The sequence below is a fragment of the Limulus polyphemus genome, unplaced genomic scaffold (assembly GCF_000517525.1).
Source record: "Limulus polyphemus unplaced genomic scaffold, Limulus_polyphemus-2.1.2 Scaffold1340, whole genome shotgun sequence".
Taxonomy (NCBI): Eukaryota; Metazoa; Arthropoda; class Merostomata; order Xiphosura; family Limulidae; genus Limulus; species Limulus polyphemus.
The window spans coordinates 95,258-115,820 of NW_013666950.1; the positions used below are offsets into that span (position 1 = coordinate 95,258).

Sequence of the window (20,563 nt, forward strand, 5' to 3'; positions counted from 1 at the left end):
GGGGATTCGAACCCGCGACCCTCTGATTGTGAGTCGAGCGCCCTAACCACCTGGCCATGCCGGGCCAGTGTAATATGATCTTTATAGACAACAAAACTGGAAAATGTTTTTTTGATTTCTTAACTTAGAGACTCCGCTGACTAAAGACTTTTGTCTTTTATTAAAAACGTTGGTGATATAACAGAAAATAGCTTAATTCAGAAACGATTTAAGTTTAAAATTAAATCAATATTTTTCTTTCACGATACATTTTCTACACTTGGCTCTAGGCTAAATGATCCCACACTACGTTCTTACTTTAGGCTTATTATACCAACACTCATTACACTTACAAGATTTCAAGTCCCCCCCTTCGTGGTCCTTTGCACCACCGAGTAATCGAGCTATTCTATCTGGATAAATGCATTTTGGCTTTTATGACTCCTCATATTTTGAGCAATCAAGAGAAATCAAGCGTGACGTGCAAAAAACACTGGCTTTCATATAGGTTATATAGCAACAATTCAACATGAATGTGAAACATTTCCAAAATTGCCAAGGATTGCTTTTCCAAACCAACGTAAAGAATTGGATAATTTACTCAATACGGTAAATTTATGTTAACATTTAACTTGTTTTCATTCTTTTGGATAGCCCTAATTTATCTATCTGTTATTAACAGTTAAAATTACTGTTATGTATTCTTTATAGCACCAAAACAAACACCTTACTGTTGGACAACAACAACTCTAGTTTCAACAGATATCCGAGCTCCTTGAAATTTAAAACATATGTATATATATATATATATAACTTCCCCCACCCTTAATGCCTAGAGCAATCCTGCCATGTCTTAGTCTCAATATATAATGTCTTCCAGAAAGCACTTAAAAGACTGGAAACAAGAGGTGATGGCCCACATACCAAGTCAACACAGATTGCCGATGGCCCACATACCAGACGCATCTGTAACCAAGTCAACACAGATTGCTAATGGCCCACATACCAAGTGCATCTGTGACCAAGTCAACACAGTTTGATGATGGCCCCATACCAGGTGCATCTGTAACCAAGTCAACACAGATTGCTAATGGCCCACATACCAGGTGCATCTGTAACCAAGTCAACACAGTTTTCTGATGGCCCCATACCAGGTGCATCTGTAACCAAGTCAACACAGACTGCTGATGGTTGACATACCAGGTGCATCTGTAACTAAGCCAACACACATTACTGATGGTCCACATACCAGGTGCATATGTAACCAAGCCAACACAGATTGCTGATGGTCCAATAAGATGCATCTGTAACCAAGTCATCACAGTTTGCTGATGGCCCACATACCAGGTGCATTTGTAACCAAGTCAACACCGATTGTTGATAGCCCACATACCAGGTGCATCTGTAACCAAGTAAACACAGATTGCTGATGGGCCACGAGCAGTAATCATTATAGTTATGTCAGCATAGAATGCAGTGGTCGCAGATTAGTCACCATTTGTGAATTGGGCTGTAGCATATCTAGATGCACCTTGAAGTAAAACGAGAAGACAGTAGCAACTCAATAATGGACACTTGTAACCAATGTTAAAGGAAACTACACGGCACGAACCAGTGTTAAAGGAAACCATACGCTGCAAACCAGTGTCAGAGGAAACTGTACGACACGAACCAGTATCAAAAGAAACTAAGTGACACGAACCAGTGTGAAAGAACTAAAGGCTAGATGACCAGTAGTTACTATTACATTAAGCTAACATGGCTACAAAAGGGAAGACAACATGATATATACGGTTTCAGGTAATAGACAAATATTTTCGTCACATATTGGCATTGCTGTGTAGATGGGAATGATAGTATATACGGGTATGTTAGTTGCTAAGACTGAGAGATATCACAGAACGCTATTGAACAAAGCAGGTATATTGATGATCTAGATTTATTTTAGCGGAAAAAGACAGACTAGCGTAGTATCCAAAATTAGTGTCGGTTACAGAAAATCTAATTATTTCATTCGGATTGACAATAACGCCGAACCACACCAAGCGAAAACCATTTATCCAGGCTCTGATTGAGCATGGAGAGTGTGTAGTATTTAAACATCATTGAACATTATCAGGGTAGAACAGCCCATTAATTAACGATCCATTACGTCAGCATACGTTAAAAAAGCTGAAGCAGGCTGTATCTAATGTATACAATTTGTGTGCGTGAGGGGGGGGGGAGGTAATATGTTGTAATTGATTCAGTTGCCTGTTGTTAAGCACAAAACTGCACAATAGGTTATCTGTGCTCTGCCTTCCATGGATATCGAAACCCGAATTTTAGCGTCGTAAGTTTGCAGGGGGGGGGGGTATCCCGTTGGATTTACTCAATAGGGATAGCTCCTTTTTGTTTAATCACTAAAATACAATAAGATCATACTTCTGTTTAACGCACTAATATATATTTTTTTACTGGCCATATTTAGACGTCTAAAATAAGTGATATATATTTGTATATCTTTTTTTTTGCGTCACTTTAGATAGGTAGAGGTAAGAGAGTAGAAATAACAGTAGTTGAGTGATGATAGTTTGAATTGTGCAACGGTAGCATATATTACTAGGAATTAAAGAAGGGACAGTTTGCTTTAGAACACAGCCATATTTGGATATCTGCTTTGTCAATCGCGGTGAATCGAATCCAGGATTTTAACGTTGTGAGCTCGTAAACTTACTGCTGTCCCACCGAAGGAAAGAAGGGACGGTAAAGTGTGACGTATTTTAATTAGATTGTTAAGAATTATGGAAATAAACTGTTTTTCTATAACATTAGGCTAAAATTAAATCGAGATAAAGTTTGAATCTAGAGGGAAAATGATAAAATAAAAATGATGAAGTATATATAAGAAGAGAAATTATTTTATAAGGTTAAACTAATTTATATTTTAATGTACTTTAACCTATTTAATTTATATAAGGATTTTATTAAATTTGCATTTTATTTTATTTGTATATATGTATTAGAGTATGCATTTCATTTATTTTATTTAAGTTATTTTTAATTTAATTTTTTCACTTGTATAATTTAAGGAGAACAAGAGGCCTGTTGGTCCATCTAGGCCGTTTTATCCACTATACTAAACTCTACAATAAAAATAGAACCTTCAAAGACAGCCGTTAATATTCAAATACTTATGAAGCCTTTCCTTAAACTCCAGCATCACAGCGGCTCAGCAATAAAGCTCTAAACTTATAACGCTAGGTACAAATAGCCCATTGTGTAGTTTGGGCTTAATAACAAACTTAAACTTCCTTAGATTAACTGCATCTACCACATCTGATGGCAATCCATCCCAAAGGCCAAACAATAGTATCTAACAGTTTGTTTATAACTTCCCTTTAAAAATTACGTCCGAAGTCACGAATCCCGTAAAAAGAAATAATGAAGATAAAAAGAGGAAAAAGTTAGTGTTGTTGTGTTTTAATATTTGTATTTACAGGTTTAAACTGTTATGTGTTTTGATTATCTATATATATATCTATATGTTTATAAAGAGATAAATATATCTAATACTATGAAGTACATTAATTGTCCATAGGCGATTGAAATCAGCACTATAAAACAATAATGAACTCAATACAAAACAAAAACATTATAATGAGACTAAAATTCAAAATAATTCTTCCATTATCAGTCCTCGATGTGATCTTTAAGTCATAATGGATAATGTCTGTGGTCATAACACCCAAACACGTTGAGGGTATGCCATCTATCAGACAAGATCCATACGTCGATATAAAAGTCGCCAGCAACTAAGGAGAATCAGCTAAGGGTTGGGAGTTGAGTGTTTGAACCCACAACGTCTCACCTCCCACTGCCTTTCGCTTTCTGCAGTCAGTTGTGGAAAAATATAACCTTAACGTAGAATTAAGCCACCCTAAAATTCTACAAGGTTGGAAAACTCAATCAAAATTGGAGATGTTATATCTCAGGTATTTCTTGATGGATTGCCTTAAAATTTGGTATGTATAGTAAGAGTCCAGTAGAGCACATCCACAGAAAATATGTGATAATTTGGATCACCATAGTACGAGATACAGAAGGTGGAAAATCGCTAAACTATCACTTTTGTTAATAACACACAGTGTGTCCTGTAGGTTGTTTTGGCCGCACGACAGACTACCATGTGTCTTGATGTATTTTTTCCTAAAAATATATTTTTTTGTTTTTAGACTTTTTGCACAAAGCTACATCAGGACTACATTTTGTTTGTTTGTTATTAAACACAAAGCTACACAAATGGCTATCTGTGCTCTGCCAAACACGGATATCAAAACTCGGTTTCTAGCAGTGTGAGACATACCGCTGTGTCACTGGGGGGAGGGGGGAGGAGGAGGAATACATGCGCATAGCAGTCTTTAATTTTGAACTGATAAAGTAGAGGGAAAGCAGCTAATCTACAGTACTCACTTTGACCTTTTGGGTTACTCTTGTCTGACTGAATAGAGAATTTGACCATCATTCGGCCCCAGCGTGCTTTTTTTGTTGTTGCGAGAACAGAACGCGAACCATGAATGTTCGGATTCATAATCCGAGCATTAAAAAAGAGAGAGAGGAAGACTTACATTTCTACACGTTCTACTTTTACTCCCCAGGGGTCGGTAGCTTCATCCAAACTGGCCTGCATCACGTGACTAATACTCTCCCTCTCCGAGAGAATTTCAGATAGGTTTTTGGTTCCGAGGACGTTCCGTAAAGTGGTAGCCGCCAGGAGGCGCGTTGAATGGCCATAATCCTCCACGTTGGAGATAGCGATAGTGGCATTACTGATGCGGTAGTATACAACAGCGTCGACAGCCACAGTAACGGAGTCTCTGGACAGTATCTGAAATAAGAAGAATCCATGCTAGAATGACATTTTTTATATGTTGAATCAAAATAATCATGAAATAACTTCTGTCCAGATAAAGTTTGTCACTCGTTTGTTGGCTTTTTTTCAGAATTGTCGCGCAAGCTACACAAGGGCTATGTGCAAATATCCATGACCGTTCCTATTTTTAACTCGTAGACTCGAGGGAAAGCAGTAGGTCAACAGCACACACCGCCAGTTCTTGGGGTGTTCTTCTATGAATGAAGAAGGGGATTTAACCGTCATCCTTATAGTGTATCGACGGTCCTACGGCAACGAGATACGAACCACGAACTAAAGAATTCACATCAATCACTAGGCTTAATTCGGCCATTTATTTAAGTAATATTAACCACCATCTACTTAAGCATATAATAAAGTAAAAACAATACTAGTTAACACAAGAATATCTCCCAGTTGTTCAAAAATATATCCAACCTGACATGTGAGAGAATCCTGAACACAAGAATGTTCATGTGGGCTAAACATTAAACACTATGTAGGTGATACGATGAAAATAGTTACTAACTTTTGTCCTTTCCTTCTTATCATTTTGGTTATTATTATTATTATTTGTGGTCACAATTAACTGACAATTTGTTGTGAGATACATTTTCCAGTTATAAATTTTATAGTTTCTAATAACTCTTCTTGTGTTTCTTTTGAGCATTAGGAAAGAATGTCGTTTCTGGTTGTGAAAAAGATTGTTTTAACATAACATAACGTTTTGGCACAACATAAGACCTATTGGTCCATCTCGGCTGTTCCATCCTTAAAGCTAAACAAAAATGTTAATAGATAAATTAAAAAAATATTAAAGGCAGCCCTTATTATTCATATACTTATCAAGCGTTCTCTTAAACTTACTTAAATTTAGTGCCCCCACAACATCCGAAGGCAACCCATTCCAAATGCCAACCACCCTGTTAGAAAAATAAAACTGTCTTAGGTGATTCCTACCCTGCTAAAATTTATACTTGTGTCCCCTAGTCCTACTATTCTCACTGATAAGTATAAAAAAATATATTATGCATCTACACTATCAATTCCCTTTACAAAGAAGATCGCTTTAGGTTGGTACAAGATTATTTTAGGTTTTAGACGTGAAGAAGTTTTAAGTTTGAGAGGCATGCAGAACTCCTTCACACCTTTGCACTACGGAATGAAATGGGAATTTTCAACCCAAAAGGCACCGTATATGCAGAATGGGAACGGTAGTGGTGGCTAAAACGGACACATCAGAGAATCCTAGACTTCAGGCGTAACCTTTTCCAATATTGAATAGTGACCTGTACGTTGGTGAGTCAGTAATAATTTTACGGACAATGCTAAAATCTGGAGTTCGATTCCTCGAAGTGGAGAGAGAACGCAGATAGCTCATTGTGCATGTTTGCGCTAAAAAACAAAAACGAACAAATGACATGATTATCAATCAGAGGGAAGGCAGCCTATTGCCGTCACAAGAGCTTTGTCCATCTATTTGAACGCTCTTTGTAAGTGCGGAGTGCACTCAGAGGCAACATGTCTTAAACCCTGGACCTTCAGATATACAACTAGATACGCTAACCAGTAAGCCACGATTGACCTTTTACAGTCCGTATTTATGCTGAATTTATGTTATATGCTTTGAAACTTGAAACCAACACTAAGCAGTCGTTTATATGATATGAATTACTGTCCTTTTTCAGTAAAAACAACTCATATTTTTTGTTTTTTAATCGGAAAATAATGTGCACATGTACAAAAGTAAAAACAAACAAGAAAAATAAAATACAAACGACTAACAAATGTTACTCGCTAAACGTTTGGCTCCGAGTAAACTGATAATACTATAATTACGTATAGATAAACCTTTGTTATATGTTATAATTGCACGGAAGTTGGAATCCCGTCATCGAACATGCTCGCCTTTTCAGCCGTGGAGTCATTATAATGTGAGGGTTAGTCATATTATTCGTTGGTAAAGGGTAGCCTAAGATTTGGTGGTAGGTGGTGTTAACTAGATGCCTTACTTCACGTCTGTATCCCTCGAGTGGTTTTGCGCGAAATTCAACAAAACAAACAAATGAAACATGGAAGTTTATTTTTGTACTTTATGTTTTATACTTTAATTTTTTTGTATTTTATTAGTGAATCACAGTTTACTTCAAGCCAAAATTAAAGAATTTATTCTGTGGATTTGTTAAGTATTTAAACTACAAATAACTTTTATTAACAGGCATTACTTAAAGATATGCTATAGTATATGATGTATACTAAGCCTCACAAGGTGTCCCGAACATAAACTTTTAACGATTCGTTGCATTCCAAATTTCAAAAGAACACGAATTGCCTTTCTCAATTTTGAAAGTTTCTGCTGATTTTGAAATCCACATGTCTTCTTCAAAAGCATCTCATAAAAGCTTAAAACTAGATAAAACTGAGGATGTTTGTTTGGATAACATGAACGTTTTAACTAAAAACAAAATAAATGGTAGTATCACTATTCCCGTATTTAGGACTAAATATTGATAACATACACAATCTCATTTATTCTGATTTACTCCAAAAAGAATTAATCAACATTGTTGATAGAGTTCTTTATTCTTTTACTAGAAAGAGAAAGAATGAGAAAGAGAGAGAGAAAATGAATAACAAATCACATGACATTAATACCGTTACAACGGCTGAAACGAAGTTAATCAGGTGCACATTTGAGGTTAATCAGGTTAACATTAATGGTTAATCAGGTGCACATCAGGAGTTAATCAGGTGCACATTAGGGGCTAATCAGGTGCACATTAGGAATAAACATGAATATGAAAATATAAAAAAATAATAGTTTGATCGTGTGTGTCAGCTATGATTAGATATATTTTCTGTAAAAATTATCGGAGTATTGTACAATTTTTATTTGCAGTTACGTTGCAATATTAGAAATCAGATTGAAAAACACTTTTTTAACATAATGTACACATATTAAAATGATAATGAATGTAATTGGAGCATTTTATAGCTCTAAAAGTTATAAGCAAACACATTTTGTAATATATAAGAAACAAAATCCAAGCAATGTCAAGTTTACATGTAACAGCCAGGTTAGCCTAATATTAAGTTTATTTATAATTATTTAGCCCAGATATGTTTTCGGGTGGGAGTGGTGGATACCAATAATACTAGTCGTAGACGTGTAATCCCCGAGTTATTCTCTATTACCCACAAAGAAAATGAATTATGTACAATCTTGAACATTTTAAGAACAGAAATTGAAACTAGTTCATTTGTGAACAGAAGCACAATATGGAATTCAGATTCCCTCTCTGTTTGTAAGTCCGTTTTGAAACTTAAACTGACCCTAACATGAGCCTGTTGATAAAACTCATTACTTGCGTCAAATCAGAAAAAAAAAATCGCATTTACACTATAGGAACCTTTGAGATACGTTTACTTTCATGTTTGTAATTAAGCACAAAGCTACACAATGGGTTATCTGTGCTCTGCCCACCACGGGCATCGAAACCAGGATTCTAGCGTTGTAAATCCGCAGACATACCGCTGTGCCACTGGGGGGCGCTTTCATGATATACCTCTTCATGTCACTTTCGGATGTTCAAGTGAAGCCACTTTTTACGTTTCCGGAGGATGAAAAATCCGTCTTTATTCCGCAGAACGAGATTATATCTTTAGGGGGGGGGGTCTTAATTTCCTTCTATTAAAATATGTACCGCTATACTGTTTCCTCTATTAACTTGGTCTTATGATACAGCTAAATCGGGCGTAGCAAACAAAAGACCGTGATGCACTCACGTGCAGTTGATATGGAATGGTACATTATTTTCGCCATCTTATTCTTATCGGATTATTGACTTAGCTTTGTTATATTTTTGCATTTAAAATATTATATATTTTTATTTAATGGAAAAGCAAAAAAGTACAAGTCTTAGAGTGACAAACAACTTGTTAGACGGTCTATAAAAGTTTTTCTTTGACACTGTCAAATTTAATCTTTGTGAAAGAAGTGAATGCGGCTTGATTCAAATAAAATCGCGTTATCTGGTAAACGGTTTGTTTTGTTTCTGAAAGAATAAGATTTTTTTAAATGGAAGAACATTCACCAACAAACGATTACTTGAGTGTTTATATCTGAAGATAAAGAATTTTGTTTAGTAATAGCTTTTAAAACAAGTCGAATAAAATAAAACAAAGCGTTTAAAGCAACACAACACAGCTGAAGTTGACAAATACTGTTCCTTAGTTGTTGTTCTTTGTGAAGATGTTCTTGAAACCAAATTGAAAGTTAAAGTAAGAAAATAGAGTCACCGATTAGATTTTTCCCTATAATTCATTTCTTGAATGCCACTATAAAATATACTGAAACTGAAATTGCTAACTGTTATTCTGGCGATAATGTTATACTTCGCCATATTTTAGGTTTAAACTACCACTGTCGTCACCAAACTCCGTATCAAGCCACTCAAGATAAGAAAAGAAAAAAAAAAGAAAAAAATCTGATAGCTCGGCTGTAGGCTTCAGGACTTGTAACGTTAAAAATCAAGGTTCTATCCCTGCGACGGACAAGGTGCAGTTTGTTCTAAAACAAACAAAACGAATCATTAGTGTAGAGGAGCACGCTTGGCATATATCTGACATTTAACGCGCTTTGAAAGATAGAAACCGAACAGAGTCTATAATACGAACTAGTACACTTAACTAGATTGTTTAACTTGTATAATTAAATCATTTTCTTACCAGCAGCATTAAGAACAAGTAAAATGTTAGGTTGTGTTTGTTTGTTTAGGTACATCTGCATATTTTCTTCTCGGTACATCATTCTCCTATTCTTTAGTTATTAAAGCTTACTGAAAAACGATTATGGTTAACACATGTAAATGTTTTATTAATCTTTTATAATATTTTACATATATCCCCAAAGTTGAAATGCATTGAAAATGAAAAAAAAGCATTGTTATTCTTTAAAGTCTCAGTAAAGATAAAAAGTATAAAGTCACGTGCTCTGAGATCTAGTGCTATATATACAACACATGTTCGTTCTGCGAAGTTGTGAATTAACCTTATATGTTTCAGTTTATTTTTGACAAACTGTTTTGTTTAGGGTGCAGCATTAAGATATAGTGTTTTTCAGAATTAAGTCATGGTGATAGTTCAAGTGACTGTGGACTGCCGGACTGTGGATCCAAGGTTTGCATCCCGTTACTACCGGGATTTCACCGTCACTCTAATGGGTTATAAGAGTGACGGTGAAATCCCATTATTCAATTAGAGTAGCTCACGAGTTGGTAGTGGGTGGTATTGACAAGCTACCTTCCCTCTAGTCCATCATTTCTAAATTAGGTGTAGCTTTGGGCAAAATTCTACAGACCCTAAGCCTTCTTGACAATCACCTGAGTTGAAAAGGAAAAGATCCTTCAGCCTTCTCAACAATCGCCTAACTATGCCAGAAATTAGGAACTACGAAAAATTTATAAACCAGACTGTCCATTTAGGCCCATAGTGAATTGTTTGAGCAAACAAATCTAACGTCTTTCCAAACACTTGGCTGGCGTTTTTTACCCACTTATAAATATCACCTTGTACAACGTCAGGAATGTTGAATAATTAATCTCAAGAACAAAATACATCCAACCCATACAAAATAAAATATTCATTCCGATATCTCTCTACGTCTTCCCGTCACCCAACCCCCAACAAATCAACATATACATTTAGATATCCTTATACTTCCTACCCTCACCCAACCCATATAAAACAAAGCATTCATTCCGATATTTCTATACTTCCTCCAATCACCAATACCATAACAAAAAGTATAGCAAACTCTATTTTACAGCACACAGAAAAAGTGATAAATGATCCTGAAACAGAAAATTACAAATGAGCTTAAAATTGTAAAAAAGGCCTAAAAAATCCGATATTCTGTTCATTTCATTCATAAACCCACAAGAGGGCAAAACTAAGGATAACAAACTAAAAACTAACAATCGCTATCGATATTATGTTTGAAAGAAATCTCAGAACAGATTTATAGAACATTACGACGATTTCAGATCAAAACATTTTACAGACCACTCAAAAATCTTGGACAAGTGCTGGTAATAGCCCTTCCCACCTGTATAACAGCCAGGATCTATGAGGTGCCGCTAACATGTGGAAAATTCAAACATAGGTGGCAGTAGAAGTGTAATTACTCGAACAGAAGAATATATTTCAGCAATAAAAAACTTCCATCTAGAATGCAGCGCCACCGCCGAACACTGGCTAAAACACAGAAACCGCTAACCAGAAATTTCGAATGTCACAATCTCGAAAACGGAAGAACATTTCCAAAATATGAAAATAAAAGAAAGCCTTACAATTTATGCCTCAACAAAGTTACTCGTGAATAGAGACAACGATGTTCAACTTTCAGAAGTTCGGTAGTCAACCCTAATACGTTTGAGAAATAACACAGACTGTGGGAAACACTATATATTAAACATTATTTATATTAAAAAGAATATAAATGTATATTACAAAATTGTAAAGATTACAGTCTTTGGTTCTTAATTTCTCTTAATTTCATGTAATTTTCGGCGTTTCAGTATGATTCGATCATGGTTTTCTGTTCTGATTTTTCAAGACACCAACTTGGGATTCGGGGCACTATCAAGTACAATCGGGGCGATACCTCTGCGTACCAATGCACCAAAGTAGTCATTCCGACATTATTATGACAACATTGCTATAAATGTGATCACAGAACAAGTGACTTTATTTAAAAACATGTTACGTTCACTTTAAGTCTAACGAAAACCGTAATAAGACGGTCAAAATGACGCTCTAATAAAAAAGGTACTTAATGTCAATGACATGGGTATTCACCACTGATATAATAACGAAAATTACACTGACTGTGAAAAACAAATATGGTTTAAGCTGTTGTTTTTCAATTTACCGTCCTGCAAGAGTTTTTCCCAATATATAATACGGTGGTTCCAATCTACGGCACAACTTATGGTGTAACTCAGTGGTTCTCAACGTGGGCCATATGGCCCTCCAAGGGGCCACGCCATGTTTCTAAGGGGCCACACGTGAATGACGGAAAATTAGGGGGCCACAGTAAATTCTGAGTGGGCCATCGAAACTTCACTGCCCGAATAAAATATTTAAAATTTAAAATTGAATCAAAGGTTCCCTTATCCCCCACAGCTCAGAAGTCAAGTTACCAGACGCGACTAGTACTCGAGTAACAATCAAAATTCTGGATTGGGTGGTGGATCCATTTGGGGTGAATGCGGTTGATGTTGACATCACATTACAAGAATGTCTCATCGAACTGCAGAGTGATATAACAGCCCAAGCTAGATTCAAACGTGACAAACATTATTTCTGGATAAGTAGTGAAATAGCTAATAAGTTTCCACAGCTCAGAGAAAAGGCAAAATTGTATTTTATCGCTTTTCCCACATCTTATCTGGTTGAATCTGGTTTTAGTCGGGTGACTTATTTGCTATCAAAAATACGTAACCGCCTTGATGTTGGGAAGATTCGTGATCTTCGCTTATCACTGACCACACTGCAACCAGACATTCAAAAACTTTCAAGTGTTCATCAGGCTCAAGGATCACACTGAATAAAATGTCAATGATTAACAGAATATATTTTTTACTTGTATAAATAAACAGTATGTTATAAACAAAATATTTAAAAACAATACAATATTGTAATACAATAACAAATATATTATAAATCAACAGTGTGGAAATAAAGTAACTTTTTCCCTAAGTAACAGCGTCTACGAAGGGTGGGGCCACAGAGATAAATCAAACTCAAAAGGGAGCCAAGAGCAAAAAAAGGTTGAGAAACACTGGTGTAACTAATTGTGTTATGGACGGTTTTGTAAATCAAAAAGTCAAATGACATTTTTAGTCTCCTTTCAATGTTTATTTCATCAATCACAGAATTATGTTGAAATAGGCGGAACTATATGATAAACAAATTGCTAGGTAGCACGTTTGATTGTAGTTATATTTGATCTTAGTTAGCAGGGTTTTTTACGATGGATCTCGTGTATCTCGTTACCTGTTCTAAGTAATACACATAACTCTGTTTTAGATTTCATGTGGGTATTGTGTGCCATTTAAAATGATCCTACAGATAACAGTAGACAAAAAAAAATATTTAATGATTGATTTTCATTTCACAGCGAATAAGACTCGCAATGTATATAACAAAGCTCAGGAGATGACCAGAAAGAGATCGTTGTTCTCCTCACTGGAAATACTTCCTAAAACAGTTCAACTGACTGTGTGATACTTCTATAGAAACATGTTAATAGGTTAGGAATTCTACAATTAACATTATGAACCCAAGCTTAAGATTGGAAAAAGATCAGAAACTTCTGTCGATAATTTAACCGATACATAAAAGTATTCATGATAAGTTTTTATAGTGGAACATGCCACTGGTAGTATCTTAGGTGTTGATATAAGTTTTTATAGTGGAACATGCCACAGGTATTATCTTAGGTGTCGAGATAAGTTTTTAAATGAAACATGCCACAGATAGTATCTTAAATGTCGATATAAGTTTTTATAGTGGAACATGCCACAGATAGTATCTTAGGTGTCGATATAAATTTTTATAGTGGAACATGCCACAGGTAGTATCTTAGGTGTCGAGATAAGTTTTTTAGTGAAACATGCCACAGATAGTATCTTAAATGTCGAGATAAGTTTTTTAGTGAAACATGCCACAGATAGTATCTTAAGTGTCGTTATAAGTTTTTATAGTGGAACACGCCACAGATAGTATCTTACGTGAACCTCAGCGAACTGTTGTATCGTGTTTATAGCTAACACTTTGTGAATGATAAGAACTGTCAAATAATTGAGAGAACGCTACACGGACTACTGTGTTTGGATCGACATTATACCAGAATTTATAGATCGAAGGACACCAGGATTCGGGTTGTTGAATCTACAAATAATTTTTAGAGATTGGCCCTCTACAGTCTTGTTGATAAAGATGAAACTTGCATTGATTGCCAATATAAAAAATATAACTGTATTTTTAACAAATTATATATATATATATATATATATATTGTGATACTGAGAGGTGCAATTAGCTAATGAGAAGAGAACGATGTTTTACTTCACGGCATACATGGCGCTCGAGCTTCACGATAACTTCGTTACGATGTACAGTTTTTCAGTTTTTTTATTATTGATTGCATTATGATAATTAGGCACTACTTTAATCTAACATGGAAAGAGGGATAACGTGGTGTTAAAATGTTTTGTTTTTTGGTTAGTTTGTTTTGAATTTCGCGCAAAGCTACACAAGGACTATCTGCGCTAGCCGTCTCTAATTTAGCAGTGTAAGACTAAATGGAACGCAGCTAGTCATCAACACCCACCGCCAACTCTTGGGCTAATCTTTTACCAACAAATAGTGGGATTGACTGTTACATTATAACGCCCCCACGGCTGAAAGGGCGAGCATATTTGGTGGGAGGGGGATTCGAACCCACGACCCACAGATTGCGAGTCGAGTTCCCTAACTACCTGGCCATGCCGGGCCATTGTTTTTATGGTGATTTGAACTCCTGAAAACCCACGTTCTAAATTGTTTTTATTTTTAATGAAAATATTTTAGAGTTATATTTCTTCGTTATTTTAAATTTGTTTGTGAGTTTGTTTAGCACAAAGCTGTGCATTGGGATGCGTTGTACCACAAGCAGGGATCACGAATTTTTACATGTTTAGAAAAATCTTGGAAAAATTTAAGTCGCTTTTATTCCTGGTAACGAACGGAGTTGTGAAATTTCCCCGACAGGGGGCCGAGGGCCATCTGGAAGAGTCACCTGTTTTAACCACTCGCACCACTATACAACAGTCAGTAGACACGAAAATGACGTCACATAAGTGCTTAACGTAATTTGTACTGTCGTGACGTTAGTAAAACGTGTGAATGCCATGAATCACGAGAAGAATTATGTTCTCTGTAGCTACAGCACAGTATGACATATGAACTTCAAAACCAAGAAATAAAAATATTTATTACTCTTAATTTTGGTTTTATTTAATCTGCCCCACATTTTATATATATGTCTAGAAACCGGGTTTTGATACCCGTGGTGGACAGAGCACAGATAACCCATTGTGTAGCTTTGGGCTTAAACTAAAAAAACAAACAAACAATTATTTAATCTTGAAACAGAACACTTTCAGAGAACCTGCGGAAGTACACTTAATATATATATATATATAATATAACATATTGTTTTGGGACAATATGGGACCCACTGGTCCATCTCGGCTGTTCCATCCTCTAAACTAAATTAAAATGATTAAAAAATAAAATAAATTAATTAATAAGTACAAAAAATAAAAAAATCATACAGCCAGCCCTTTTCATTCATATACTTATCAAGCTTTTTCCTAAACTCACTTAAATTTGCTGTCTCTACAACATCTGAAGGCAGTCCATTCCAAAGGCCAACCACCCTATTTGAAAAATGAAACTGTCTTAGGTAAAGATCATTCCTACCCTGCTAAAATTTATACTTGTGTCCCCTAGTCCTATTATTCTCATTGATAAATATAAAAAAGATGACGCATCCACACTATCACTTCCCTTTACAATCTTAAACACCTTAATCCCTCCTAACTCTTCTTTTTTTCAAGAGAAAACAATTTGAGAGATTTCAGCCTCTCCTCGTATGACAACCCCTCCATCCCAGGCACCATTCTAGTAACCAATCTCTGAACCCTTTCCAAGAATTCAATGTCTTTCCTAAAGTAAGGAGCCAAAGACTGATCACAATGTTCCAAATGGGGCCTAACCAGTGACCTGTACAATGAAAGTATAACATCTTTAGACTTGTATTCAATATTTCTATAGATACAACCTAAAATCCTATTTGCCTTACCACTAGCAACAGCACACTGCTTGGATGGCTTTAGAGACTGATCAACTATTAGACCTAGATCTCCTTCTTTCATGACACTGTTTAGGTTATTCCCATCCAAATTATAATAACCCACATGCATTATCTTGCATTTATGATAATTAAAACCCATTTGCCATTTATTTCCCCAACTCACTAAATGATGTAAATCCTTTTGTAAATCAGCAGAATCCTCTTCACAGCTAGCAACACCTAAGACCTTAATATCATCTGCAAATTTAAGTAATTTATTGATCATTCCTTCATCTATGTCATTGATGTAAGTCAAAAAGAGGAAAGGTCCTAAGACTGAACCCTGAGGTACCCCACTTGTAACATTATTCCAGTTTGACTGAACTCCATTTGTAACAACTTTCTGCTTTCTTCCATCCAGCCACTCTTCTATCCAATTAGCTTCCCCCACACCTATAGAGATCATTTTTTATGAGCCTTTTATGTCAAATGCCTTATGAAAATCCAGATACACCAAATCTATACCCTTACCCTCATCTACATAAGCAGTAACCTTTTCAAAGAATGTTAAAAGATTTGTAAGGCAAGATTTTCCATCAGTGAAACCATGTTAACTATCCAATAAAATTCTAAACTTTGTTAAATGACTTTGCAAAGCATCTTTTATCGGACTTTCCAAAACTTTTCCCACAACTGATGTAAGACTAATGGGTCTATAATTACTGGAACAATTTTTATCACCTCCCTCGAAAACATTTTTTACTCTCTAGATAAAAAATAAGAAACTTTTTCAGCCCACTTTATGCCATTTCAACTTGATCAGAGATAGTAATATAAAAACTACCTGTACTAGAAGCACAAATGGCCAAAATAAAGAGTTTAATACTATCTGGAAAGTACAGGTAATTTGGTTTTACCAAGTTTATTACCAAGACACCCATATGCTTCCAGTATGTACTACAATTTTTGAAAAACAACAAAACATTTCCACTAGTCAACTGAATCCTCGTGGTGCTACAGCAGCACATCTGAATATTTAACTTGCAACAACTGTACCAGAGAAACCGAATAATTAAAAATTAAATATTTCAGGAAGAATGGTGAAATAAACATTCTCTATTTGAGCACATGAAATATATTAATATATTTAATATTACAATTACACACGGCCATATTATATCAGGAGTTAAGTTTGGCAAAACACCTCACACGAAGAAGTGTAATTATAAAACAATAAATGATTTGCTGAACCTTGTGGTGTGTGATTCTCTAACTGTGGAAATAATGTCTGCTATGGTGTGTGATTCTCTAACTGTGGTATGTGGAAATAATGTCTGGTGTGGTGTGTGATTCTCTAACTGTGGTATGTGGAAATAATGTCTGCTGTGGTGTGTGATTCTCTAACTGTGGTATGTGGAAATAATGTCTGCTGTGGTGTGTGATTCTCTAACTGTGGAAATAATGTCTGGAATAGTTTCAAATTTACAAAGATCACACCATATATTCAACTGTGCTGGAATAGTTTCAAATTTACAAAGATCACACCATATATTCAACTGTGCTGGATTAGTTTCAAATTTACAAAGATCGCACCATATATTCAACTGTGCTGGAATAAAATAATCAGATCTTTCCCTGATTAAGATTATTAGTTTTTAATATTTTTTTTAATTGGGTCTGGGTTTGTATTTAAAAAGTTTTACACAAAAAGTAGTACTAGTACTACACTCATAAATGGTGATGTGAGCACCCAAATTCTCTTATTTAAAGTTACGATTTCCTGATAAAATAAGAAAAAAGGACCATATTGAAATACAAACATAGAGAGAAGAAAACATAGACATGTTCGCTTACTTCATTATGTGGTTAGTCTGCTGATATTAGCAAACCACTTCATTCAACTAGTCTGTAGTATTAGTATTATACTAAAAAATAACAGTATATTAACAACAAGTACGATAATATAATATTAATAACCATTACTTTACTGTTAATGTTATGAATATCAGTCTGTGTGAAGGCTACCTAATTTCTAGATTCAATGTTAAAAAGTTTATTTGCATAACTCAGAATTTAGGCCTGAAGCCCGTTTTCATTAGTCATCCAAATATATTTACAAATGAACATTTTTCAATGGCCCAAATATTATATGTTTAACTAATAATGTATACATATTCTTACTCTGCATATCCTGAATTCCATGGCAGTCTGGTTATATCACGGGGTACAATAATTGGTCGAATCGCATGGTCAGCAGACACTTGTACTTCATCATCAGTATTAAACTGAAGAAAATGAGGTCTAGTGTAACGAAATTTTAAAGGGCGGTCGAAAGATTGTAAATCAGTTTCTCTAAAATTACTATTGAGTTGATTAACACTGGCGGGCAGCCCAGGTAAAGTATCCAATCCACCAACTACGTTATATAACGCATTTTTCATTCGATTAAACATACTTATTATTTTACTTTAGTAATATTGTTAATTTTCCAGTTGAAAAAAATTATTTGGTTAAATAATATTGTAACATACTTTATCAAAACAATTAACTACCAAACGCCAAGCAACTTAACGTGACTTGTCAACAGTACCAGTAGTAGTAGTAACCACTTCCGTTTGTTGCAATACAGTGAATACAACCTGGCGTTACTTTTTTTAAGTTTTTAACCGAACGAATGTTATGTACGATTTATAGTAGGTGGATGAACATAGTTAATATTAAATAAAAGATGTTTGCTTAATTTGTAATAATAACAAAACACATTAAACCGAAAAGTTTTTTCACATAGCTTGTAAGTACATAGAAACTGCAAAATCTTTTAGTACTCTCAAAATACTAGGTTTAAAATTTTTTGGAATGTTAATGACAGTGTGCAAAAGAAGTGTCTTTCCACCTACTATTTCTCCTACTACGAGTATTGATAATAAAAACACAGAAATATAACTGATTGATTTCTGGCTTTCAATAAAATTTATTTGAAAAGCGTGTTGAAACCTATCGAATTCCAGTTGCGCAAACTGTAATAAATCGAAGAAAAAGAAACTCAATGCATCTCATTTCAAAACACTGGATTTAACCTAGTTAATAAAGGAAAATAAATAGATAACGAATAGAATTATTTAAAAAATTTGCAAGAAGCAATGACTGATGGAAATGGTGAGTTTTAACAAATTAAAAAAGTTAAGCACATGAAGGTGCCATAACAGTCTTAGGAACTCAAGAAGCAGTCAACTACAGCAAAAAATAAATAAATAAAGTAAAATGTTTAACCACTGTAACAACCATAGGGTTTAAAACTCTAGCTAATATTATTATTTCATATGAAGTGTTTATTTTGTTGTAATATTTCTGCTTGTTTAAGTTACAGTAGCCCTCGAAATTTCGTTTCAAAACTTTGATGCCACTTCTTTTGAGTTTTCCGGAAATAGACAAACGAAACATTAGTTTATCAGAAACATCTTTTCTAGTGTAACGCTAATATTTTAGCGCCCTCTATCACACTACTATTGATTTACGTTAATGTAGCAATCGGAATATAACCACTGAATTATTTGGATTATTTCTGGTGGTATTCATGATACCTTTTTTTATACCATTTAATGAAACCTATTTAAGAAAATTTATATATTTTTGAAAGTATCATTGTTATTTTTTGTCTCTTAGCAATATAAATTATTTCCACTAGGGAGACGGACATGCAGTAACAGTTCTTTTGTATTTCTTGTTATTAAGTCCAAAGCTACGCAATGGACTATCTATTGCTCTGCCCTCTGTGGTTATCGAAAGCCGATTAAAAGCCCTCGGACTTACCACTGAACCATGGGGACACAACAGTTATATTAAATCTATGAGAAATGTTAGATATTATATGACATAAAATATTATTTTTCTAGTTATTATTAATAATTAATATCAATTTTTTAAGAAAAGAAATATGTTGTTTATACTTGTGATTTTTTTTTCTGTGCTTGGCATCGGTACAATAAAGTTTCTGTTACTATTATTATTACCTCAGTGTGAACTTTATTTGAAATTTTAATAACTCTAGTCTTGCAAAATATTTTAATTTTCAATCCGTTTTCCGTCACGTAAAGTATTTGCTTGATATATTAATTTGAAACTATTGTTCGAATATTGTTCAAAACTGCGTTTATCCAAAAATATTAAAAAGGGGCAATGTCGTATTAAGTAAACCTTAATATTGTGAAAGCGCTACCTATTGAAATAAAGTTTTTAAATATTGAGGCTAAGTTTCTTTATTTTGTTATATTACTTGATCTCGTAAATGTACATGGAAATAAATTATACATATTGTTCTAGGCTATATTTTTTAATTGAAACATTTATACTGTTTCTTGTGTCTTTAGTACTGGGCAATAGAAATATTTTATGTCATGTGATAAAATGGCTGGGTTTGTTTGTTTGTAATTAAGCACAAAGCTACACAATGGACTATCTGTGCTCTGCCACCATGGGATTTTAGCGTTGTTAGTTTGTTTGTTTGTAATTAAGCACAAAGCTACACAATGGACTATCTGTGCTCTGCCACCATGGGATTCTAGCGTTGTTAGTCCGCAGACATTCCACTGTGCCACTGTGGCTGGAACAAGATAAAACCATAGAGATAAAATACGAGTAAGATTTTCACTCTTACAGATTTTAATTGATATAGTAAAAGAAAAAACAACTGACGTCAAAACGCTAAAAGACCAACGATCAATATTGTTACGTCTCCGTTTGTTAATTGATTTTCAGTAACTTCGTTCCGACGAAACTTAAGCGACACAAGT

General features: G+C 34.7%; 1 protein-coding gene across 6 annotated transcripts in view; it reads right to left on the reverse strand.

Annotated features, from left to right (window-relative positions):
• The window catches only part of LOC106463162 (band 7 protein AGAP004871-like), a 205,855-nt gene that overhangs the window by 7,821 nt on the left and 177,471 nt on the right, over window positions 1-20,563 (reverse strand). For all 6 annotated transcript variants that reach the window (XM_022390594.1, XM_013923164.2, XM_022390596.1 and 3 more), the window contains one exon: window positions 4,587-4,846. In XM_022390594.1, the coding sequence (XP_022246302.1) occupies window positions 4,587-4,846 (260 nt within the window). The remainder of the gene's footprint in view (window positions 1-4,586; window positions 4,847-20,563) is intronic.